Below are 26,823 nucleotides of genomic sequence, written 5' to 3'. Positions count from 1 at the left end.
TAAAGCACCAAGCAGAAGAGCCGCCATGTTGGCTTCTGACCACCAGAGGGCAGCGGCTCCAATAAACCCACTGCAGTGACGTCTCCACCCGCCAGTCTTGTTTTCACTCTGGTCTTCATAACAGAGGAAGTGTGAGGCGCATCCTGCAGCTGATGACACTTCAAGGATGACCTCACTGCATGACCTCACTGCATGACCTCACTGCATGCATGACCTCACTGCATGCATGACCTCACTGCATGCATGACCTCACTGCATGACCTCACTGCATGACCTCACATTCAAACCGACACCATGAAGACCTCGAGGCCTCGTTCTGCAGACGGCACCAAGCAACAAACGACAGACAGGCAAAATAATAATAGATATAACTTTATTCACCTTGAACAACAACAAGCTTGTTAAAGATCCCCGAGGCTCATCCCCACCAACTCTTCTGCATCGTGCAGTTAGAACCCAATGAAACCACTAAATACGGTTCATTTATGTAAATGCCTTTCTAGGTGTTTGAAACAACTACAGAAACATATTTATATGCATGACCCATTTATGAAGGTTTTCTTCACACAGAATTAGCTGAAAATCAAAAGTTGCTCATCATCTTCATCATCTACGAGTGATGATGATTCTGCTGCTTGCCATGCTACACATGAACTACAGACAAGCGTCGGTGATGTCACCTGATCAAAGTGCTTCTTCTTCTTCTTCATAAAGTCTTCACTGCGACCAAGTCTCCTCCTCTTCATCAGCCAGCACCCAAAATAAAAACACACCTCCACGAAGGACGCGTGGAACAGGAAGTGCCGTCCATGACAACGGGGACGTTACGGATCAAAGATGGCCGCCCATCACTGCTCCTCCCTGTGGGACTTAGAGCCCGCGGGGGACAAAGTCTCTCCTCCGGCCCCCAAGCAGAGCGTCCCAGGTCAGCTGGGAGCTCTGGGAGCTCTGGGAGCTCTGGGAGCAGCCGCCAGCCGCCGGGTCACATGAGTGTCCGGCGGGGCAGCAGTGCTTGGAGTCGGGGCAGCAGACCGCCTGGCAGACGAGACGGAGGGATTAATGTATTAATAAAAGGGCAATAACCAGAATTTTTTAAAGGCATAGTTGCCTGTAGCAGTTTTAATAAATTAAATAAAGGTTATTAACTCAGAAATTATGAATCAAACCCATAGATAAAAGCACTACAATTATGTTATAAGACATTAGTTTAAATGACAGAATTTAAACCTAATTTTAGAAAAGTAGACGACAACATTTTTTCTTCATCAACTATAATTAAGAACTTTAATTTTGAAAAGGCTAAACGCCCACAAATATGGATTGAAGCAGAATATCTTGTTGGATAAAAACACATTGTGAAATTTTGAAAATTAAAGCTTTTTTTTTTATAAATGCAAGAAAGAAGCGATCAAGAGAAATCTTGTTTGATAAAACTCAGATTTCTAAAATCCCAATTTATTTACATATAATTACTGGAAATCTGATTACTGCAAAAAAAAAAAAAAAATTGACTCAAAAAGTTTCATAATGAAGATAAAGTTTCATAATTCATATTTTTAAACAAAAGCTAGAATAGCTTAGTTTTTTATTTATCCACATTCATACCTGAACTAAATGTCTTAAAATATTCAAAAGTCAAAATAAAACAGATCAAGAATTAAATTACTGGACATAATTAATAACTTCAAAGCTGATCATCACACACTAAATTCTATTGATTAATAATACATTTACACAATGCCCAAGAGGAATATTTAAAGGTTCCATGTTTAATAAAAATAGTAAATCCTGTGGATCACGTGACCCGATGGAACCCGCTCCGTGACTCATGCGTACCTGCGCGGCGGGGCAGCACGCCCACTGGGAGGCCGACACCCGGCAGCACGTGTCCCGCTTGGAGCAGCGGAACTCCCCCGTGACGCCACATGGTACGTCCTCTCCAGCCCCGGCGTCCTCGGGATCGGGCCGTACCACTCTGACCAGCGGGACGGGGAGGCGCAGCGCGTCGGGGTCCGTCTTCTCGCAGGTGCCGGTCTGCATGTTGCAGGTGTAGCCCTGAGGGCAGCAGTGCTCACGGTCGGCGCAGCAAACCGCCTGCAGACGAGGAGCCGTCAGCTTTTTATGCACAGGTGAATATTTAATATGACAACAAAAACTAAGACAATATAAATGAGACTGGACAGAAGTGTGTCACAGTAGCTAAAAGTATTTTTACATTAAATACGACCCCCTCCGTGCTTTTATAGACAACGACGTTTAAAACCTTTTAAAAACCAATCCTCCCCTACGGGGGCAGACTGAGCGAGTGTTATATAAAACTGTAAATCATAGCTTGTTTTATGAGGGGGAAAAAGCCCCAAAACTGCTGTATTTGGATGCATTGAACACCATAAGTAATATACAAGTGAAATATATGGTTTGGTACATGAGAACATTTAAATGTCACAAATGCAAATTTTCTTTTAGACCTCGTCTGAATGTTCTCTAACTTTGTTCTGCTTCACTTTATTAAAGTCAACCTTTGCAGAGAGAATGTTCACATATTGTGTATGATTTGGGTTAGAGAATGTTCACATATTGAGCTATGATTTGAAACCGTAACATTTTTTCCTGTGTCATCTTCATTTACTCTTAACCAGTAACATATAGAACAAAATCCCACATGTGTATCTTTTATTATAACACCAACATTATTCAAACAGCCCTAGTGGTTGCAGAGATGCACCCTTTTTAGTTTGGGGATGACATTCGAGGAAAGGGCCTAAAGTGGGTTGTTTTCTATGGTTAATGCATTAAACACAACGCCATGCCTCCGGGCCTTACAGACCTTGACCAGCGGGCAGCAGCCCCACTCGCCCGTCTGCAGCTTGCAGCACGTCGTTCCCGACGCGCAGCTGCTCTTGTCGTCGCACTTGACGTCGGTGACGGCGGCCGGCTCGCTGCGGGCGCTCAGCTTGGAGAACCAGGGCACGACCACGCCGGGCCCCTGGGTGCAGGCGGAGCGGTGCGGCTCGCAGGCGTGGCCCCCGGGGCAGCAGTGGAGCCCGTCCTCACAGCACACCGCCTGAGGAACAGCACACACACACACACACACCTCAAGGAACCGCTTGCAGCCGGCGTGACATCACTAGTGAGGCAACTATAGCCAGTGAGGCAACTATAGCCAGTGAGGCAACTATAGCCAGTGAGGCAACTATAGCCAGTGAGGCAACTATAGCCAGTGAGGCAACTATAGCCAGTGAGGCAACTATAGCCAGTGAGGCAACTATAGCCAGTGAGGCAACTATAGCCAGTGAGGCAACTATAGCCAGTGACGCAACTATAGCCAGTGACGCAACTATAGCCAGTGAGGCAACTATAGCCAGTGACGCAACTATAGCCAGTGAGGCAACTATAGCCAGTGACGCAACTATAACCAGTGGCGCAACTATAACCAGTGGCGCAACCAGTGACATAACCGTAACCAGTGACGTAACCATAACCAGTGACGTAACCGTAACCAGTGACGTAACCGTAACCAGTGACGTAACCAGTGACGTAGACGTAACCGTAACCAGTGACGTAACCAGTGACGTAACCGTAACCAGTGACGTAACCAGTGACGTAACCATAACCAGTGACATAACCAGTGACGTAACCGTAACCAGTGACGTAACCAGTGACGTAACCAGTGACGTAACCAGTGACGTAACCAGTGACGTAACCAGTGACGTAACCAGTGACGTAACCAGTGACGTAACCAGTGACGTAACCATAACCAGTGACGTACCAGCGGCAGCGGGCAGCAGCCCCAGCGGCGGGTCCCGGCCATGAGGCAGCAGGTGGTGTCTCGGGGGCAGCTGGTCTGGGCGTCGCACATGTTCCTGCCGGGCCGAGCCGGACCGGGAGCGGCCCGACCGGACTCCCGCAGCAGGGCCGGGAGCTTCTGGATCCAGGGCCGGCTGAGGGCGCCGGACTTGACGCACGACCTGGCAGCCACGTCGCAGGCGTAGCCGCCGGGGCAGCAGTGCTCACGGTCCTCACAGCACACGGCCTGCAGGAGGAAAGAGGTACAAACTGATGCTCAGGCACAAGAGGGTAGGACATAAAAGTCAAGGAGGAAAGTCATGTAGGACCGGAACATTCCTGCTCTTTAGTCCTAAAGAAAAAGGCCCACACGGTGTGGTGATTCAGTTATTACGTAGTCAAGTTCCTCAGAAACACGAGTCTCTCAGTTGTTTCACGATAAACAGGTTTAACTGTAAGTTTGAGTTCCTTAGTCTCCACTCAGTCTGAAGGATAAACAGGAAGGAGAACCGTGAGTCACGCCTCTGACGGCAGAAAAACAGGAAACTCAAAACGCACCGGTAGACCAGCAACGACTTCATTCTGAGGGGAAAAATGACTTTTTGTCAATGTAGTCTGGTAAAGCTGGAGGACATTCAGAACGCTTTATCGCTGCATTTATGTGTAAAACTCTATAACTATAATGGACGAACTCAGCGAAATCTTAAGCTGAAAGTTTTATTGGGTTTCAGGTCGTTAGTTCACACGACGTAAATCTTTCTGTGATTAGATATTTCTTACTAAAAAGAACCTTTGGAGGCGTAATTTAACTTCCTCTCCTTCAGGCTTCTTCTACCTTTGATCTTTCCACCAAGAACAAAAACAGTTTCACATCCAGGAAGTCTGATAACAAACCCTCAGAACTTTAACAGCAACGTCTCCCTCAACGAGGCCTTAAAGGGTGGAGGAGGAGCCTCTGACCTGAGGAAAGGGGGAGGAGCCTCTGACCTGAGGAAAGGGGGAGGAGCCTCTGACCTGAGGAAAGGGGGAGGAGCTAAGGGGAGGAGGAGCCTCTGACCTGAGGAAAGGGGGAGGAGCCTCTGACCTGAGGAAAGGAGGAGGAGCTAAGGGGAGGAGGAGCCTCTGACCTGAGGTACGGGGCAGCAGGCCCACTGCCCCGAGCTTTTCTTACAGCAGGTGGTGCCGCCTGGACACGCCGTCCGCTCGTCACACACCTCAGTCTTCACCTCCGTCTTCACCTCCGTCTTCACCTCCGTCTTCACCTCCGTCTTCACCTCCGTCACAACCCGCGGCTCCAAGGTCACACTCATGGTCACAGCCGGCGTCTTCTCCAGCCAGCGGACGGAAGGCCAGAAGCCCGCCGGGTCGTCGCAGGTCTCGGCCTGCAGGTTGCAGACGGTGGCGTGCGGACAGCAGTGCTCGTGGTCGTCGCAGCACACGGCCTGTTGCAGGGAGACGAACACGTCAAGCTGCAGCAGATTTACTGGCTAACACGCTTCTGTCAAATAAAAATATATATCTTATGTTTTTAATTTGATGGAAAACTGTTTTAGTTGAAGCACAAAAAGTTAACAAAGCACATATTTAAAATATATATTTTTAATTGAGAGAGAGAGTTTAAAATATAAGGTATCTTTGGGAACCTCATTGACCCAAAATATGCAATTCCGTTGTTTAATTGACCTTTTTTTTTTTAATGCATTTATTTTGTAATAGTTTTGGAATAGTTTGGGTACGAGTTTAAGTTTCATGCTTTAATCTAATGAGTTGAGGTCTACTGCTCAACAAAAAAGTAAAATGCCTCAAATATAAACAGGATACATATTATGTTTTTAAGTTTAAACGAGATCTCTTAATTGTCCCTCCGGGCTTCCTTACAGTCAAGACTGCAGGAAGACAATAACTGGTTAATGAGTCTCATGTCTACTCCTGAGTCGTCGCTCATCAGGACGTAGCCGGCAGGCGGCGCTCACCTGCGGCAGCGGGCAGCAGGCCCAGCCGCCGCTCTGCGTCCGGCAGCAGGTGGACTTCCCGGGACAGGACGTGGACCCGTCGCACTTCCCGTTGCCGGCCGGCGACGGCACGGCGGGCACTTTGGCGCTCCACGGCACGGCGGCGGCGCCCGAGGCGGCGTCGCAGGCGGAGGCCTCCAGGTTGCAGACGGTGTTGTGCGGGCAGCAGTGCAGGTGATCCTTGCAACACACGGCCTGCAGGGGGAGACGAGCGGCTGAGCATCAACAACACCTGGATGACAGGTAAACACGGCGGCGCGGCGCTACCTTTACCTGCGGCAGCGCGCAGCAGGCCCAGGCGCCGGTCGGCAGCGCGCAGCATGTGTTCCCGTCGGCGCAGGAGACCGAGCCGTCGCAGGGAACCACGCCGGCTGAGAGAGAGAGAGAGAGAGAGAATTAGTGTCAAACAAACTCAATACAAATAAATAAAGTGTAGCATTCCAGAGGCATCTTCTGTTTTATTAAAGAAGGAGCGGCAGTGACAGAGGTCTCACTTCTTTCCAACTCCACACCTCCAGATTTGGGTTTAAATCGTTTGATGCGACTTCACTCCCAAATCCAGAGTTCCTCTTTAAATACACACTATGAGGATTCATCATCTGTTTCTGCGCTGAAACCTTCAGAATAAAACACTCAGCTTCCAGCTGCTCACATGAGTGTTTTGGCTCATCATTCACTATTGATTTGACATTTAAAAAAAATAAATAAAAAGGACAGGATAATGCTGCCTGTGTTTATCATGCAAAATAACTTAAAATCTCACGTAGAAATAGTTTTATTCTTTGCTTAAATACATTTTTTATTTCATCTGTTAAAGTTGTCTTTATTTTTTTTAATATATATATATATATATATATATATATATTAATCTTGGTGTTAAAATGCCAATCAAATCTTTAGGATCGACAGGGTCTTGGTCGGTGAAGACGACCGTCCCGCTCTGACCTTTCTCCGGCGTCGCCACGGCGACGTGCAGCTTGGTGGTCATGGCCGTCTCTCCGCCGGCGGAAACACAGGCGCTGTGGGCGACGTCACAGCTGGTGCCTTCAGGACAGCAGTGGATGTGATCCGAACAGCAGACGGCCTGCAGGGAGAGAGGGGAGACTAAATACACACACACACACACACACTACTGTGACACTGACGTCCTGTTTTGATGACTTGTCTTTTATTTCATGGTCATAAGTTCAATTTCTTGGTTGCAAACTATTTGACTTTAAATCCACAGACGGGTCGGTTCTTCTTTTCAACCCGTGGAGCCGGTCGGTGTGAACCCCGAACACGAGACTCACCTTGGGCATCGGGCAGCAGCCGTACGTGTCGTCGGCCATCTTGCAGCAGGTCGTCTGGTCGGGACACGACGACTTCTGGTCGGGACACTCGACTGGCGGGACGAGAGCACACGATCAACACCGGTTTGATCTCAAGTCCGTCAGACCGCGTCTCTCCGGGTTCTTACCGTCGTCGGACGCGGCGCCGACCCTCTTCAGCGGCGCCGCCCCGGACTTGCAGACGCCGTGCTCCAGGTCGCACTCCGTGTCGCTAGGGCAACAGTGGAGATGGTCGCTGCAGCAGATGGCCTGCGCACGAGTCAGACGCATGATTCAAGGTACAGGTTTAGTCGGAAATTACATCATTGTCTCAAAGCCGAAGGACTTTGAAAAGGAGTCTGTAGGTCAACAAGCGTCAGTCTCACCAGAAACGTTTGTTTCCTTCCAACAAAGCCCTCAAAGCTCAACATGTTGACTAAAGCTGCAGCTTCATCACAAACACATGTTTCTAAAGGGCCAAACAATAAACCACTTAGTAAACTTGATTTAGTAAAATAAAGCAGAATAATAATTTGTCTGGATGTAATAAAAATGCAATTTATTTTGTACTATACAGTAATTAACAAGTTGTAACCTAGGGCACAAAAAAGAAAATCTCTTTGCAACAACATTTACTCAATTAACTGATTAATCATGTCGCATCTTTTTTGTCATCAGAAAATCCTGTAAACTTTAAACACTTTCCCAGATGAGCTCTTCAAATTGACATGTGAGCGAAACCTATGCCGATGAACAAATCAATAAGACATGCATACATACATACATACATATCTCGTGTCGTGCGTACCTGGGCGTAAGGGCAGCAGCCGTACGCTCCGCTGCTCAGGAGGCAACAGGTGTAACTGTCCGGGCAGCTGCTCTGTCCTCCAGGACACGACACCGAGCGCAAAGGAGGAGCTGCAGGAACAAGCTTCAGTTATTAGTAAAGCATCATATAAAGAAACATCTTTAGTTATTAGTAGAGCATCATCAGCATATAAAGAAACATCTTTAGTTATTAGCAAAGCATCATCAGCATATAAAGAAACATATTCAGTTATTAGTAAAGCATCATCAGCATAGAAAGAAACACCTTTAGTTATTAGTAGAGCATCATCAGCATATAAAGAAACATTGAGTTATTAGTAAAGCATCATATAAAGAAACATCTTTAGTTATTAGCAAAGCATCATCAGCATATAAAGAAACATATTCAGTTATTAGTAAAGCATCATCAGCATATAAAGAAACACCTTTAGTTATTAGTAGAGCATCATCAGCATATAAAGAAACATATTTAGTTATTAGTAGAGCATCATCAGCATATAAAGAAACACCTTTAGTTATTAGTAGAGCATCATCAGCATATAAAGAAACACCTTTAGTTATTAGTAGAGCATCATCAGCATATAAAGAAACATATTTAGTTATTAGTAGAGCATCATCAGCATATAAAGAAACACCTTTAGTTATTAGTAAAGCATCATCAGCATATAAAGAAACACCTTTAGTTATTAGTAAAGCATCATCAGCATATAAAGAAACACCTTTAGTTATTAGTAGAGCATCATCAGCATATAAAGAAACACCTTTAGTTATTAGTAGAGCATCATCAGCATATAAAGAAACACCTTTAGTTCCTACCCGAGTCGTTGCCCCTCCTCCTGGCCGGCTCCTTCTCCAGCATGGGGAACGACTCCAGAGAGGACGAAACACACTTTGAGTGTTCAAGGTCGCACCTCGTGCCCTCTGGGCAGCAGTGACGCTTATCCTCACAGCACACCGCCTAGTGGAGAGGAGAGGACACAACATGAGGGGAAGATAATGTAAAACAAGCAAATCCATTTAAAATATTAGAATCATTTTATATAGTTCTAATTTAGCTGCTGAATTACCAGATATTTAAAATGTATAGAAATAGATGTTGTAGGTGGATAGAAGTCGGACCGTCACCTTGGCGAACCGGCAGCAGCCCCAGGAGCCGTCGGCCAGCTGGCAGCAGGTCGTGTCGTCGGGACACTCGGACTCTCGGTCCGGACAGACGACGGCTTTGAGCTTCTCCTGGAGCTGCAACGCCACACACACACACACATATACAGAACATCATGTCAATGGTAGACCTGCACTATACGGACTCTATTCTCTACAGAGATGCAAATATTAAAAGATACACTTTCATTACTTATGAAACAAAATGGCCATGAAGTCAGTTGACATTCTTCAAAGAGGATGAAGTAACGTTATTGTTTAAATATGTTCTTTATGTTTTTGTGCCATCTTAAAAAGAGCAAATGTATCAGTACGTTGTTTTAGATCTGCAAATAACAAAAAAAAAAAAATATAATAATAATAATAATAATAATAATAAGCATTGAACACGTCACCATTTTGCTCAGTTAATATTTTTCTAAAAAGTAGTATTGACATAAAATATTCACGAGATGTCGGTAACAACCAAAGTGATCCAGACATGAAGAAAACCAAACGGTTCACAAATTACAGCTGTAAAAAAAAAATAAAAAATAAAAAAAAATATAAAATAAAAGAGCTTATTGTGCGTCAAATTTGTGGTTTGACCTGGAATCTTAAAATAGTCGTGCCTCAAAGACTGAGAGGACGACAGACGTCCTACAAACCACCAGACAGTAAAACAACAACAAGGCGTCCTCCTCCATCTCCCCCGCCGTTACCGTGGCAGCCAGCGGCGCCCGCTGGGAGGCGAGGCGTCTGGTCCAGGGAAGAGAAACCGTCTTGTTCACACAGCGGCCGTGCAGCAGGTCGCACACCGTCCTCTCGTAGCAGCAGTGCAGGTGGTCCGAACAGCACTCCGCCTGCAGGGAACAGCAGAGGAAGAGGACTTAGAAAATAAGAAGTTCTACTGGTCTAACTAAAGGTCTACTGGTCTAACTAAAGGTCTACTGGTCTACCTAAAGGTCTACCTAAAGGTCTACTGGTCTACCTAAAGGTCTACTGGTCTACCTAAAGGTCTACTGGTCTAACTAAAGGTCTACTGGTCTAACTAAAGGTCTAACTAAAGGTCTAACTAAAGGTCTAACTAAAGGTCTAACTAAAGGTCTAACTAAAGGTCTAACTAAAGGTCTAACTAAAGGTCTACTGGTCTAACTAAAGGTCTACTGGTTTAACTAAAGGTCGACTGGTCTAACTAGTAACTCAACCAGCAGGCCGTGACTCACGTTGGGCAGCCGGCAGCAGGCGTATTCCCCCGCGGGGTTCTTGCAGCAGGTGTTGTCGCTCTCACACGTGTCTCCATCCGGACACACCATCGCCGAGCTCAGACCCAGCAGAGCCGGGACCAGGACCAGGACCCACATCTGAGGGGGGAACCGGGCCGTGAGGAGGGAACACGAGAACCGACAGAGAGCCTCAACGACTGAGAGACAACTCTGTCTCGTCTCGTCGGTTTCTGAGACACTTAAATCATTGAGGAGACGATAACTAAATAAATGCTGCAGCTCTGCAGGATTCATGTCTGTCTTTTTGTTGCATTCATATCTTTAACATTTCATATCCCTTAACTGCTCTACAATGCCAAAAGTCACTATAACATATTTGGTTTACTATAGTTTTATTTGACGAGTTTAGTGCTGAAACTAATATTTGTTTTGGGTCTGCAAGATATTTTCTAATTGTTTAGTAAAACAAATTTAAAAAAAAAGTAAATTCAAATCTGCAATTACAATTTATTAGACAATATCAACAATCCAAGCGTAAAAGTTAAAATATATATATATTAAATACACACACACACACACACACACACACACACACACACACACACACACACACACACACAGGTTCAATGTTTGTTTACTTGATAAGTGTTAACAATTAATTAAATACTAAATTAGTTGCCGGTTCTTGTTTTATTGTTGATTAATTTATTGACTAATTTATTAACTACTCATTGCAGCTCTAAAGTGTGGAGTCTGTAAAATATGTTAAATAAGTTATATATAAAAACTGCTTGTGGGTTTTAAAAAGAAGGTCTAAACAAAACAAAAATCACAATTCAAGAAAATAAAGTTATTTAGCATTAAAGGAGTAATTAAGAGGTCTGCTCAGATCAGTTAACTTAATATAAATGTGTTTGCTGATGTGGTGAAAAGAAAACAGACGACACGCCTCTCAATGCAGTAATTAAGTAAATCAAAGTAATGATGTCTTTCAATGTTATGCAGTTAAAAACACAAATATCTTTCTGTGTAAAATTAAAGATAAAATATACAGAAAATTAAAAACACTCGAGTGAAGTACAGTATTTAAGTAAATGCCCCAAAGTATCCACCCCTGCAGCTGATATATTAGTATTAAATGTATTAAATATATTTACCATAACTAGTAGGTGACAGCTCGAGTTGAGCTGATATTAACGAGCAGCTCTGGTCAGCATCTCCTCTCAACAGAAACACCACAGTACTGTGTTTAAATACATCAAACGAAGTACTTATACAATGTTGCCACCAGGTATTTCTCCCTAAAAGTACCTGAAAACCTCGAGCTAGCACCGTCACCGGTTAGCATGTGGCTAACGACAGAGCTAACCGGTTTGAATGGCTTTCAGCCAGCGAAGCAACCCGGAAGAGTTTTTTTTTCTCTCACCTGGTAAATCTGGTGCAACAGAACAGGAAAAGTCCAAAATGTCGAACGTCTTAGCGGCTTCACAAACATTCAGAGCACAAAGGACCGAAGCTGCTCGCTCTTAAAGGGTCACATGACACACGCGCGCTCACGTGACTCTGCAGGTCTGGCCTTAAAGGGCCAGTACGCGGTGGCTCGTCACGTGGTCTGAATGTTTTCTGCTTTATCATGCATCAAAGTTAAAGAAATACACCAAAGTACATTTACCCGAGTACTGGACTTTCAATGTACTTGTATTTTATTTGCGTCTTTCCTTTTTTCTGATTATTTATACTTCTACTACATCTCAGAAGTAAATATTGCACTTTTTACTTCACATGTATGATAACTTTAGTTTATTTCCAGAAATTACACACAAATGAAACTTTATTGATCTCCATGGGTGAAGTATATTAAATATATACAAAATAAAAGGTAAAATTTCTCATAAATGGTCCATCTCAGCTGTTGTGCTATTTTGTATTTTCATTGATTTCAGAAATCAAAATAAAACCACAAACGCCGACTGACCGTGGGAACAAATTTATTTCTATTTAGTCTCATGTACAGAAAGAATCAACTTACAGTTTACAAACAGCTGACCAGGTTTATGAAGCAAACGATCTACTGCGCAGGATGAAGGCCCACAGCTCCGCCCTCGCGTGTACTTGTACTATCAAAACTCCCCAAAACGTGTTTTCATGTGTACTCTCCGGGATTCAGTTCCGTCCGAAACACACAAGTTCACAAAAAAAACAAAAAAAACAGGTTCTCTCACGTCAAACAGAAACAAAGCAGGGAAAGCCACAATTGCACAACTCATGTTGATGATAATAATAATAATTCAATATCTGGTCCCCAAAAATAAAACGTACATTTACAGCAGTGGACGCGACAGTTCAGTAGGAATCGATTCTTCAGACTTTCACATCACATCTTCAGTTTGTCTGGTAGGATACGGGCAGCGACTTCTACACAGCCACCGCTTCAAAACCAGCAAAACCATCAAAACCATCAAAGCTCGATGACGCGGCGGCGTTCACAGTTCACAGTTGATGCACATCAGGCAGTGGTGATGCTGGGAACCAGTGGTGATGCTGGGAACCAGTGGTGATGCTGGGAACCAGTGGTGAGGAGCGTTTTTGTTGGTCAGCGTGATGTCGTTGTAAACATTTACGACCGGAAGTGAATTTCGTTAAGAGCTGGATTACGGGAAAATTCAGTGTATCTTCTTGGAACAGTTCATTTTGGCAACACGATTCAATGCGTCTCAGCAATCGCTTCTTCTTTTTTGTGCCAAACATCCTGATCAACAATACAAAATAAAAATCATTAAAAACACCTATTCTACATGTTACATGCACATCTTTACACCGTAAAATCTCATATAGTTCATCGTACATTTACAAGTTGAGTGAAAAAGAGGATAGATACAATAAAACGAAGATATTAAAGGACGTAACATTTTTTATTTTATTTTGGCAGGCCCAGAGAGACGCGCTGTTGTTGTTGTTGTTGTTATTGTTGTTGTTGTTGTTGCCACAATGCAGTGTGTGCTTATTGGTGCCGGTGACGCCTGGCTGCGTGTTGAAGATGGCCCTGCATGCCTCTCACTCGACCCCGTGTGAAAGAAGGCACTTACAGGAGGGACGTGGTCCAACAACCCCGTGGATCTCAGTGGAATATTAAACGGGGACGTCTTCAAGTCAAGTGGTGCTGTGGCTGGTTGGGCTTTCCCATGTTTTCTTGGCAATTAGAGGGCGTCGTCGTCTACGCAGGAGAACTGTGGGGGGCCCTTGGGTGCCTTCTGTTTATTTCATACATTCATATGCATGCGAAAAAACCTTTCTAAACCCCAAAGAAATACAAATTATCCTTCAAAACCGTCTGGGAATCTATTTACACGACAGAAAATCGAGAAGAAAAAAGAAGGCAGAAAGTCTACGTTTTGGCAATAAATCGGTGACGGAGGAAAGAATCATGAAATCAAACGATTACGATCCGATGAAGTATTGGGAACGCGGGAGGAAGTGCGTCCCTGAAGGATCGCATCGTCCATTCACGAGGAAAAAAATAATCAATACGACCGAGAGGTTCCCAACATATTCAAGCTTTGGGAAAGAAAACTTCATTTAGTGGTGGTTTCAGGAGTCGAGGAAACACCGCCTCACGTTTTCTACCGTCTACGTGAGGCGGTGAGTTTTAAGTCCGGGGAAGGAAATCTAAGCCGCCCATCAATCCCATTAAAAAAACATAAAAGTCATCCACTTCCAAATGCTTGGTATCAATCAACTATCAAATGATCAGTAAGTGCTTCGCTCTTATATTGTAATATTATAAAATGGCTATTTCCACAGTCAGTGTGTATGCAATGGCTCAGACGATGGTTTCGGTGGTGATTGGATACGAGGGACAGCGACGCACGGTGAGACCACGAGAGGAATCAGAAAGTGCAAAGAAGCACCTCGCCAGAAACACAGAAGGTCAAGACGACGACCTAAATGTGAACCGGTGACGCGTGGTTGTGCTTATCGTGTTCGTCGTGGAAAGATCCCCCCCTCCCGCGTTGAGAAGATCGTGAAGAAGTCGTGTTTCCAGCAGGTCTGGAACGGCTCACTTCCTGGGGTGGAAGACCATGAGCGGCCGGTCTTCGATCTTCTGCCAGGGGCTCTTCTTGTTCTCGTCCTTGTCGTCGGGGTCGTCGTCGGGGCTGGTCATGGAGTCGCGGCGGTTGTCTCCATTGCTGCTGCGGCTGCTGTTGACGCGGCTGCGTCCCCTCCGCGGGACGGTGGACCCCCGGGAGGAGGGGCCCTCGTCCAGCAGAGGGGTGAGGGAGTTCTCCTCGGGGGAGACCGGGCGGCCCTCGCTGCCGCCGGGCTCGCTGTGGTCGGGGTACGCCAGCTTGGAGTAGCACTTCCCTCCGCCGAGGCCGCCGGTGCCGACGCCGAGGCCCTTCCGCCCGCCCGTCCCCCAGCGCTCGTCCTTTCCCTTCCGGTTAATTCCCGATTTGCGTTCCTGGCCCTCCAGAGGCGGCTCCAGGTTGACGTCTCGGCCAGCGCCGCTGGGGCCACCCAAGAATCCGCCGCCGCTGAGATCATTCCCGGCATCGATGTAGGAGTGGCGCACGTGAGCGTTGTTGCGTCCATCTAGGGAGATGAACCACGCCCTCGGGTGCTGCTTGACGCCCAGCTCCAGGAGCTTCTTCTCCGTCAGCGCTTGCAGCTCCCCGCTCATCTGAGCCATGGTGGAGTCGTTGAAGAGCACCGGGATGGTCATGGGTCCGCCCGAGGAGTCGGACGCCCAGCTCGGGTCATCGGAGTCGTCCCCTTGTTTCTGGGAGTGGTGGTGCTGGCCTCCGCCCATCTGGGCGCCGTCTTTATCTTGGTCCTTCTGGTCCTTGCCGTCTTTGGAGAACTCGGAGGGCAGGCGCATGTAGTGGGCCGGGATCACCAAGGTGGGCACCATGCTGCGGTACATGTTCTCCTTCATCTGGTCAATGGAGCTGCAGAAGATGATCTGACCCGCCTGGGTGTTGAGGGAGGTGGGTCTGGCCAGGCTGTCGGCGGCCGCGGCCGAATACTCGGGCGGTTTGTCCGTCTGGTTGGGCACGTAGCACTGGAAGCGCGGCGGGGACGGCGGGTTCGAGGCGTACCCCCGGTTGTCGTTGGCGTTGTTGTGGTGCCGGTGGTACTCGGACTCCTTGCCCTCCATGGGGCTGTAGCTCCGGCCGTAGTCTTCGTGCAGCAGAGGGTTGTCCAGGTTGTTGGTCTCCGTGGCCCGCGTCACCTTCATGGGGAAGCTCTCGCCGCGAGGGCCCGACGCGTTCTTCCCCTTGGCGTGCCGCAGCATGTGAGCCGGGACGTGCTTGGTCAGGTCCTCCCGGGAGCTCTGGTAGTCCCGAGACGGGGACATGTCGGATTTGTCGTTGGCGGGGCCGGACTCGACGTGGCCCCCGCAGATCAGGTTCAGGCGCGAGGTGGACGTGCCCTGGTCTCGCTTGGCCCCGTTCAGATTGGCCGTGTGGGGTTTCCCTTGCTGGCGACGAGGCTTTAAACACTTCCGCCTGAAAAATGTAAAAACACACACACTGACGGTCAGAGAGGAAAGAAGCACCCGGAACCCGCTGGGGATCATTACAAGAGTCACAGTGTCATTTTGTTTTGCTTGATTCATTTATAGAAACCTAAAGTGTGAGACCTGCGCCTACGCTCCCCACACCTGCAGTAGTAGAGCAGCACGCAGAGCAGGATGAGCACCAGCAGGGCCAGCGAGGCCAGGATGGAGAGCAGGAACAGGGTGTGGTAGGTGGTGATGTCCCGCAGGCCCGGATGAGACAGATCCAATCCTGCAACACAACGCATGGGCGCCTCAGAATCACTCGTTGTGTTCGTCCTTTCCTCAAACTAACAGGGATATGGGGCATTTGTTTGGGGACTATTTCCAGCGGCGGATGAATACACATTTGGTGCTCTAGTGGGAATCATTGAGCTCTGTGGCTTCGAGGAAAAGGATTTATTCGGCGTTGATTGAATGACAAAATCCCCAGCCTGTTTTGAGAATAAACAACGTTTCAAATTTGTGATGTTTTTTGAGAGTAGTGATGCAAACATTTAGATTTGTTCACTTCCTGTTGCCTCGTCTAGATTTCATAGTGTTTTTTAAATACATTTTGTATGTGTTTTTGGTTAGCTGTTTGAAATAATGTGTTCAACACGAGCTGCAGAGATTCTAACGTTTAGTTGTCAGATATATAAAACGGGTCAGTGAACGCCCCACTGGTGGGTCTTAAAGAGTCTAAAGGAGACGACTAAGCGTCCTCACTAGGACTCGAGTCCTCCTTCAGCTCAGTGGAGGAGACGTGAAGTCATGTGACCGTGGTGGAGTTCCTTTTTAGCCGCTAACGTAAGAATCCTAAACGTTTAGATCTTAAATTCTGCAATAATCAAAAATCCAATGAAAAAAACCCGCTTTCTGGGCTTTTCGTGGAGAGAACCAGTGTGACGCTAACTTCCTGTTGTCTACAAAATGGCATCATCCTCGCAGCGCTCTTCATCACCAGATTAAAAACTTCCCAGTGTCAATGCTAACGGACTTCTCTAAACACACAACAACATAGAACCTTCAGGAGCATCTGCAGCACAGAGCAGCAACACTGCAGGTGAAGAACGGGTGAAGAGGAGTTTGGGTACCTGAAGACGACGGGAACGCAGCCAGCCAGTACCCCATCTGAGGAACCACGACGTTCCACACAAACTGCTGGCCGTCCTTCTTGATGTAGCCCGTCCCGCTGCGAACCCACAGCCCTGCACAAACACACATCGTTACCACCAGGTGTCCCACGAGCAGACAGAGGAACACGCAGTGACATCACACAGTGACATCACACAGTGACGTCACACAGTGACATCACACAGTGACATCACACAGTGACGTCACACAGTGACGTCACACAGTGACGTCACGCTCACCCGTCTTAGGCTGATACAGCCAAGCAGGCACGCTGGTGGCCATCCGGTTGCGGGTGTCGGACGGCAGCGGCACGGAGACGTGGATCGTGTCGGAGACGGGGATCACGGCGCCGTCTTTGTCGAGGAGCTGAACGCTGAACACGGCCAGCGCCGACAGGTCCGTCCAGCCGGTTTCTGCACCTGAGAGGAGAGGTCAGGTCCTTTACGCATGCGGAACGTCTTCAGATACGACTGGATGGTTCAGCGCGTTTGAGGCTACGACACTGATTGTAATATTCATAAACACAGTATTTTGCCTCTATAGTACAGTCATGACTGTAATGTTACATCAAATGTGAACTTAGTGCACTAGGTAGCAGCGGATGATTTCAGACTGTATTAAAATATTTTAAAATGTGATTTTATTTCATTTTATTTCTCCATGAATCCATTTTTGACAAGGATCCCTCACTTAACAGTTGAAAGATATTTTTAACACCAAAAATTTAAAATATATATGTATTTATAAAAATGCAGCCTTTAAATAAATATATAAAAATATATTAGTTTTTCTTAATTAAAAATATATATAAAAAATATATACTGTATGTATATTTTATATTTCAAATATATCTTTTTAATTAGAAAAAAAGTATATAAATAAATGCACCCTTTAAATATATATAAATATCTAGTTTTTCTTAATGAAAAATATGTATTAAAAATAATATATATTTTAATATATATATATAAAGAATAAAAAAGAAAATATATATATATATATATATATAAATGCACCCTTTAAATATACATAATTTGTCTTAATAAAAATGTTACATTAAAAGATATCTATAAAAGAAAAAGTATTAAGATTTTATATATATATATATATATATACATATATATATATACATATATATATATGTATATATATATATGTATATATATATATATATATATATATATATATATATATATATATATATATATATATATATATAAAAATGCATCCTTTAAATATATTGAAAATATTTTTTTTATAACGGACTACATTTTACACCTGCATCTAAAACACAATAATAACATAATGAATGCGTTAAAACTGTTTCAGGGAGATGTTGATAAAAAGCTGGAGGCTCACTATTAATCTAAAATACACATATACATGCATACATGAAGATAAAGATTCCCCTTTAACAGAACTGTCGCGCCGCACAGAGCGGAACGCCCCACAGAGCGGGACGCCCCACAGAGCGGGACGCCCCACAGAGCGGGACGCCCCACACCCACCCGAGCTGTTGGTCTCCTGGCCCAGCAGGAAGGGGAAGCCTCCGATCTCGTACTGCGTCCTCGCCGTGGTCAGCGTGGCCGACAGCGCCGTGCCGTTGGCGCCGGGCGGCAGCTGCAGCGACTTCCTCTGCAGCTGCACCAGCGGCTGGTGACGAGCTCCTGAGGAGGGAGAGAAGCGTCTGTGAAGGAACTCATGTCCCTCAGAGCGCGTCACATGAGCTGCTGTTTGTGAAACATTAATAAAGGAATAAAGACTGTGCTGCTGCGGTCGCCCTGGCGACAGCAGCAGCAAATAACACAGGGTCATCCAAATGTTATGCAGAGTCAGTGGAGGAGGGGGAGGGGGGGAGGGGGATGAGGAGGGGGCGTGTCCTCTCTGCTGGAGACGAACTCATTTAAGACGTGACGACAGGGGAACTGTTGACGGGTCAGAGCGGCTCGACCGAGACTCCAGGAATAGGACCAGCGTTACGACAGCCTCAAGAAAATGTGTTTTTAAACGCTGGACTCGTTGCACTGAGCGGATCATCATGAGCGCATGACTTATGATCAGAGATATTCTGGTTTTCCTTCAGAGGGAAGTGTGTTTGCTTACCTGGAGAGCCGGACAACACCTGCAGGACGTCATCGTACAGGATGAGGGTTCCTGGTCTCTGCACCAGCAGGTACAGGCTGACTGAGGCGTAAACTACAGGACAGGAAGAGACGCTTAAAAGAAGATTCTTTACCATAATCTATCTTTCATACCTTGAGTTTTCTCAACTTAAATATGTGACTTCAATTAATAGATAATAAAGTGGAACTGGAGCATGTCGTTGAGTTGAACAGTTAAAAAATATATATCTTTGTTGGTTTTAGTTTGAAGGAAGTCAAACGTGTTAGAAAAGAAAATGTTAGAGGAACTTATTCCCAACATGATGAAATAAATGTATACATTAATAAAATAAAATAATTAGAGCAAAATAACTAAAGTAAAATATAAATAATATAAATAAAACAAATAAAACAAATAATTTAAAATAAATAAAATAAAATGTTAGAGGAACTTATTCCCGACATGATGAAATAAATTTTATAAATAAATGTAAAATAAAACAATTAGAGCAAAATAAGTAAAGTCAAATATAAATAATATAAATATAAATAAAATATATAATTAAAAATAAATAAAATATCTAATTTAAATAAATAAAATTTAAAATAAATAAAATATATAATTTAAAATAAATAAAATACTTCCCAGCCGTATATTACAATAATCTCTGATGATATAATTAGTCAGATGGAGGTGACCTGGATACGCAGCAGAAAACAATAAATCATTAATTAAAAGTTTAGCAAGAATAAACTATGACATTGTTTTCTGCTGCTGACTAAAACACAGAAGAGTTCAAATCAGAAGACAACAGCCTCGCTCTCAGTGTACAGCTGTATAACGTCTCCTACAGCCTGCAGTCACAGATAGAAACATTTCATTTAAGATTCCTAAAGCCCTGCAGACTGTTTGATGAGAGACAATCGCTGCACTGTCGGCCAATGAGCTGACTGCATCCTGTTGTGAGGCAGATTTCATCAGATAGAGGAAATGCTCTCGAATAAACGGCCAACGAATGAATGAATGAACGTACGCGGGATGCGGCTGGAGTGCCAGGGCACGGAGTTGGTGACGTAGTCGGGCTTGGAGGCCGTGATGATGACCCAGCTCCCCGTGCGGTACAGGAAGCTGACCCGCAGGACGCCGTCGCTGCCGGCCCGGCTGGACGCCAGCACGCTCTGGTTCCCGTGGACTTCCACCTGAGCGTCCGCCAGCGGAGACAGGTCGCTGTTGTCGAACACCTGGATTTTAATTTGCACCTCTGGGGGAAAAAAACATAAAGACACAAGTGTTAAAGTTACATAGAGCTGAAGCACTGAGGGATGAACCAATCAGAGGAGCCGCGTCAGTAAAACCCTTCTGAAACATTCTGTTTCCCTTATAATACACTAAAATTAAAGTATTTTCTTTGGGTAAAATCTTTCACAGTAAACAAATTTACATTGCATTCAATCAGAAAGTGAGTGGAAAAAAACTTGGTGCAGTCAGATAATAAGGTAGTATTAAAGCAGTAATTACCCCCAAATGAGGCTCAATAGATGGAGTCCCTCTTCGCTGCTTTACAGGAACACATTCATCACGCAGCGATTTAACTAAAGTGACCTTGAAACAGCCAGCAGCTGACAGACCAGGGACTCTGTGTGTGTGTGTGTGTATATATATATATATCTCTGCCACTAAATATATATATATATATATATATATATATATATATATATATATATATATATATATATATATATATATATATATAAAAAAAACATATATATAATAAAATATTTGTATTTTATTATATCAAAAATATCTAAATATATATTTGAATATATAGGTAATAACTAAAAATATGTATATACAATATTTGATTATATATATATATATATATATATAATCAAATATTTGTATTTTATTATATCGAAAATATATATTTTAATATATATATACATAATAAATTAAAATATGTACATACAATATTTTATTATTATTAAAATATATGTTAATATATTTAACATATATTTTAATATATATACAATAAAATATAATATTCATTATATATAAATATAATGGCTTTGACCATCAGGTTCTCAAGACTTTAGGCACCACAAGAAGTGACTTCCTGTTGGATCGTGAACCCATGATGACCCTCCACTGCAGACTAATCCCTCAGTGGATTATCAGGACATTGATACAGGAAGTCCTCCAGCCCCAGAACATTTTGTTTCCCGTCTTGGTGGACAAGCGGGGATGTGGGTCACCCCATGGGGGGTGGGGGGGGTTTCCATGGATACAAGCTGACTCTCCAAAAAAAGCTGGCTCGGACTCTGAAGCGACGAGCGGCCATCTTAACCCTCAGGAATGGACTCGCATCATAAACAGCATCCGTGTGTGTGTGTGTGTGTGTGTGTGTGTGTGTGTGTGTGTGTGTGTGTGTGTGTGTGTGTGTGTGTGTGTGTATATCAATGCTGTCCCTCATTACCATAATTGGGTCAATAAAGGCTCCCTTGTGAGTGTGTGGAGAGGATTTCCTCAATCTGGGCTTGAAGCAGCTCCATTGACAGAAACACTGAGCGTCACATCAAGAGACTCGAGTCTCAGAGAGACGAAGTTTAAACTCGCCTTCGGGCGAAGACGAGTCCCGAGAACGTGAAGACCAGCGCCTCCACCTCTCAGTCCACCAAGCGGGTGATTTATTTCATCGTCTCTGTGAATCGTTGCTGTGAATAAGAAGTGGACATAGTCACCGTGACCCGTTGGTTTTAAGCCACGACTTTGGCTTTTGGCCCGTCGCCATCTTGTTTTTTTGACAGCCAGAAGTGACACGAGAGGGCGGAGCTAATCGAACACTGTGCAATTAACTTTCATGACGTGAAAACGCAGAAAGAGTTAAAGTTTAGATGAAAACACAACCAACGCCTTAACGACCTGTCAATCACCTTGTAGCCCCGCCCCTAAAGCAGCCCCTGCTTTATGGTCTGTTTGACTCTACATGACCATAATTTACTAAATGAACATCGTGCTGTATTGAAGAAGACTTGAAACTAGAGATTGAGACATAAACTCATGTTTACAATGTTTACTGAGGGAATAAATCAAGAGAAGTAGAGTCACTTATATAGACTTCTATACAACCAGAGGAGTCACCCCCTGGTGGTCAGGAGAAAGAATGCAGCTTTAACACATAAAGCATAGACTTCTAAACAACCAAAGGAGTCGCCCCCTGGTGGTCAGGAGAGAGAATGCAGCTTTAATACATGAAGCATAGACTTCTATACAACCATAGGAGTCGCCCCCTGGTGGTCAGGAGAGAGAATGCAGCTTTAACACATGAAGCACATACTTCTATACAACCAGAGGAGTCGCCCCCTGGTGGTCAGAAGAGAGAATGCAGCTTTAACACATGAAGCATAGACTTCTATACAACCAGAGGAGTCAGGAGAGAGAATGCAGCTTTAACACATGAAGCATAGACTTCTATACAACCAGAGGAGTCAGGAGAGAGAATGCAGCTTTAACACATGAAGCATAGACTTCTATACAACCAGAGGAGTCAGGAGAGAGAATGCAGCTTTAACACATGAAGCATAGGCTTCTATACAACCAGAGGAGTCAGGAGAGAGAATGCAGCTTTAACACTGCTTTCAAAGCTGCAGTTCTTCACATCTGACGAGATGGAGAACTGGATTTTTTATCCTCGCTTGTGAAAGAAAAACAAACAACTTAAACGATGGATTGATCATCAGAATAGATGCCGATTGATTTCTCTGCTGATTGACCGATCAATCATCAGACGCCGTGGAGCTGAACTGCAGATTCCTTCGGGCGATAATTGCTTGGCGACGTCTTGGAGTCGCTGCAGCGCAGCAGAAACACCTCCCAGGCTTCAATTAACTGACGATGTCATCAGCCGGGAGCAAAACCTCTCTAATGTCCTCTAGATTACATTCTAACGGGCAAACAAAGGACAGAAATACTGCGTTTACAGGAGAAGTACTTTAAGTACTTTAACAGCTACATGTACTACGAGCATCAAAAATAAAAGCACGGACCTTTTTCTTTATTATTATTATGTGTCATTTATTAATAATGCTTTAGCAGCATGTTGATGTTGATAGTTAGGTTGTAGTTTCATCTTTAACAACAAAAACACATTTTAAAAGCTACTACAGATGCAGTTTAAGGAATACTGCGATGTAAAGATACTCCGTTACGAGTACACAGTCCAGTACACAATATCTGAACTGCTGTGCATCGTGCAGTATTTTGTCAGCCGATGATGCGTTTATGAAATGTGGTACAAGTACACAGGTACAAGTACACAAGTACATGTACTGCGTTACAGTCCCTGTCTGCCTGTATATGTCCATGCAGCTCCAAATAGCTTGAAGCATGAATAATAGAAAGTCATTACGTAATGTCCTTCATGATGATAAACAACAGCTGCATCCACGCGCACGTGCATTTGTATTCATGCAAAATGGATTCATAAAAAATATATATTTGAAGACACAAAACGTGTCTGCAGGTTTAACACATCTTCATCTTCATCTTCTCTTTTTTTGTGTTGCATCCATTGTTGTGCAGAGCTGGATCCGACACTCGGGCGCGTGCGCGTGAAGAGAAAAAGGCCCTTCACACACATTTGAGCCTAAAAAGCATTAACACGCGAATGTGTGACGTCACCTCATCGATACTAAAGAATCGACACATCTGAAATAACAGCCCCCCCCCCCTTACACACACACACACACACACACACACACACCCTCCTCTCTCGCGCGCTACATTGTATCACATCGGCGCTGCAGAGCATTCGATATTTTGTGTCGACAAAAGCCGTTAAGAAATAAAGGAATGCAACCACTCCCATCTCCTTCATTGTGCTGCACTCCCTCTCACTCCCTCTCACTCCCTCTCACTCCTCTCTCACTCCTCTCTCACTCCCTCTCTCCTCACCCCTCCCTCCTCACCCCTCTCTCCCCGGACAGCTTACCGACTGCTCCCGGGTCTGGAAGAGATTTGGCGGCGCAGATCGAGACGAAGAGGAGCAAGCGAGAGATGTAGCTGGCCGGCATCCTTGCAAACTACATCTCTCGTGGCCGCTCGTCCATGCCCCCTCGCTTCCTTCCCTCGCTTCCTTCCTTCCTCCCGCAGCAGCAGCAGCCTCGCGGCCTTCACTCGAGAAAGAGACGCCGCCGCCTGTCTGTGAGGCTTCGCCTTGTTTGTGTTGTCTGAGGCTGGAGAGGAGGAAGAGGAGGAAGAGGAGGACGAGGACGAGGAGCGCGCGCCGGTTCCCTCTGCCGAGCGCCCTCGGAACAGCCCGACGTGACGTCACGACACGCGCAGAATACTGATTTATTAAACGTTTATAACAGAAAAACTGAAAAAGGATAATAATAATAAAAAAAGAATTAAAAAAAATAAAGTGCAACTATTAGCATCAAAATATATTTAAAGTACTAAAAGTAAAAGTGAACACAAACTAGTTATGTTTTTGAAGCCACAAAAAGTGGGGACAAACTCCCTACCCCAAGCGAAGGAGTTTAAGTATCTCGGGGTCTTGTTCACGAGTGAGGGTAAGGTGGAGCGGGAGATCGACAGGCGGATCGGTGCGGCTGCAGCAGTGAAACAGGCGCTGTACCGGTCCGTCCTGGTGAAGAGGGAGCTGAGCCGGAAGGCGAAGCTCTCCATTTACTGGTCGGTCTATGTTCCAACCCTCACCTATGGTCACGAACTCTGGGTCGTGACCGAAAGAACGAGATCTCGGATACAAGCGGCCGAAATGAGCTTCCTCCGCAGGGTGGCCGGGCTCACCCTTAGAGATAGGGTAAGGAGCTCGGACATCAGGAGGGAGCTTGGAGTCGAGTCGCTGCTCCTTCGTGTCGAAAGGAGTCAGCTGAGGTGGTTCGGGCATCTAGTCAGGATGCCTCCTGGACGCCTCCCATTAGAGGTTTTCCAGGCACGTCCAACTGGTAGGAGACCCCGGGGAAGACCGAGGACACGCTGGAGGGATTATATCTCCCGGCTGGCCTTGGAACGCCTCGGGATCCCCCAGAATGAGCTGGAAAGTGTTGCGGGTGAGAGGGAAGCCTGGGTCGGCCTGCTGAACCTGCTGCCACCGCGACCCGACCCCGGATAAGCGGCTGATAATGGATGGATGGATGGAAAGTAAAAGTACTCATAATGTAGAATGTTATATTTCAGAACAATATGTATTATTGCATAATAATTATTATAATTATTGATGCATTAATGCATTCATCACTTAATATGGGGAAGTCTAATTTTGATATTTCTTATTCATTTCATTTATATAAACATATATATATATATATGTATATATATACAATTTATTATAGATAGATCATGTTTATAATATATATATATATATATATATATATATATATATATATATATATATATATATATACATTTATAAACATGATCTATGATCTATCTAAATATATTATATGTAGATTAAACGAGGAGTCGAGTCCTGGACCTCCTTCAGGAGACGAGTCCTGACCTCCTTTAGACGAGTCCTGGATCTTCTTCAGGAGACGAGTCCTGAACCTCCTTGAGGAGACGAGTCCTGGACCTCCTTGAGGAGACGAGTCCTGGACCTCCTTGAGGAGACGAGTCCTGGACCTCCTTGAGGAGACGAGTCCTGGACCTCCTTCAGGAGACGAGTTCTGAACCTCCTTGAGGAGACGAGTTCTGGACCTCCTTCAGGAGACGAGTCCTGGACCTCCTTGAGGAGACGAGTCCTGGACCTCCTTGAGGAGACGAGTCCTGACCTCCTTGAGGAGACGAGTCCTGGACCTCCTTCAGGAGACGAGTCCTGAACCTTCTTCAGGAGACGAGTCCTGACCTCCTTTAGACGAGTCCTGGACCTCCTTTAGACGAGTCCTGGACCTCCTTGAGGAGACGAGTCCTGAACCTCCTTCAGGAGACGAGTCCTGACCTCCTTGAGGAGACGAGTCCTGAACCTCCTTCAGGAGACGAGTCCTGACCTCCTTGAGGAGACGAGTCCTGAACCTCCTTGAGGAGACGAGTCCTGAACCTCCTTCAGGAGACGAGTCCTGGACCTTCTTCAGGAGACGAGTCCTGCGCCTCCTTCAGGAGACGAGTCCTGCATGCTGCAGGTTTCAGCAGCTGGTCGTCATATTTACGATCGTTTAGCTTTTTAATTAAAAGTCATACTGTAGGTATTTCATTCCTGGCAATATGAAGAGGTGTTTGCAGATTTATCGTTCCTGGTATTTCATATTCATAACTGAAATCCTCTCCTGCTCCTCAGCCTGACGTCCAGTTTGAGACCGAGTTGCTGAACGCAAACACAGAACTGAAGCACTTTAAACTCGCCTTTTTAGCATTTATAATGCATTTACATATTAATATGTAGATAAAATCATATATTTATGGCCACACTTGCTTTTGCAACACATCGTGCTTAATGTTTCCTAGATGAGTCTGCAGCTACGCTATATAGCAGCTCGGTGAGGCTGAACTGAAACAAAGCTAACATGCTAGTCTGCTAATGTTTAGTTATAATGGTTCAATGTATCCTCACGCAATTAAAGCTATACTCCTCATTTGTTGTACGTTTACGAAATCCAGCAACACGTATCAAGATATGCTCGTTACATGAAAAGTTCAAAACGAACTTCAGTCTTCAAACAACTGAGGTTGAGGAAAAGATCGTGAAATACTTAGTTAGGTTGAGGAAAAGATCGTGAAATACTTAATTA

At 45.0% G+C, this 26,823-nt stretch overlaps 2 protein-coding genes across 2 annotated transcripts; both read right to left on the bottom strand.

Annotated features, from left to right (window-relative positions):
- Nucleotides 1-356: 356 nt before the first annotated feature.
- On the bottom strand, nucleotides 357-10,440 carry grnb (granulin b; the record flags this gene model as incomplete). Its single annotated transcript, XM_079236281.1, has 15 exons — nucleotides 357-1,035; nucleotides 1,837-2,094; nucleotides 2,828-3,064; nucleotides 3,770-4,033; nucleotides 4,914-5,228; nucleotides 5,760-5,993; nucleotides 6,072-6,169; nucleotides 6,744-6,882; nucleotides 7,091-7,182; nucleotides 7,258-7,378; nucleotides 7,917-8,026; nucleotides 8,753-8,894; nucleotides 9,062-9,175; nucleotides 9,799-9,939; nucleotides 10,303-10,440. 15 exons carry the CDS (start codon nucleotides 10,438-10,440, stop codon nucleotides 871-873), a joined length of 2,568 nt encoding a protein of 855 aa, XP_079092407.1. The 3' UTR covers nucleotides 357-870.
- A 3,919-nt stretch (nucleotides 10,441-14,359) lies between these two features.
- fam171a2b (family with sequence similarity 171 member A2b) lies at nucleotides 14,360-24,147 on the bottom strand (the record flags this gene model as incomplete). The annotated part of the gene is made up of 8 exons (XM_079214310.1): nucleotides 14,360-15,809; nucleotides 15,965-16,091; nucleotides 16,936-17,049; nucleotides 17,215-17,394; nucleotides 18,484-18,642; nucleotides 19,079-19,171; nucleotides 20,112-20,339; nucleotides 24,066-24,147. The coding sequence occupies 8 exons, from the start codon at nucleotides 24,145-24,147 to the stop codon at nucleotides 14,360-14,362; spliced, it is 2,433 nt and encodes an 810-aa protein (XP_079070436.1).
- Between the last annotated feature and the right edge of the window lie 2,676 nt (nucleotides 24,148-26,823).

Source organism: Taurulus bubalis (assembly GCF_910589615.1).
Source record: "Taurulus bubalis genome assembly, chromosome: 2".
In the NCBI taxonomy this organism is placed as follows: Eukaryota; Metazoa; Chordata; class Actinopteri; order Perciformes; family Cottidae; genus Taurulus; species Taurulus bubalis.
The sequence above is the reverse complement of the archived record's forward strand: the minus strand, read 5'-3'. Positions and strand labels throughout refer to the sequence as shown.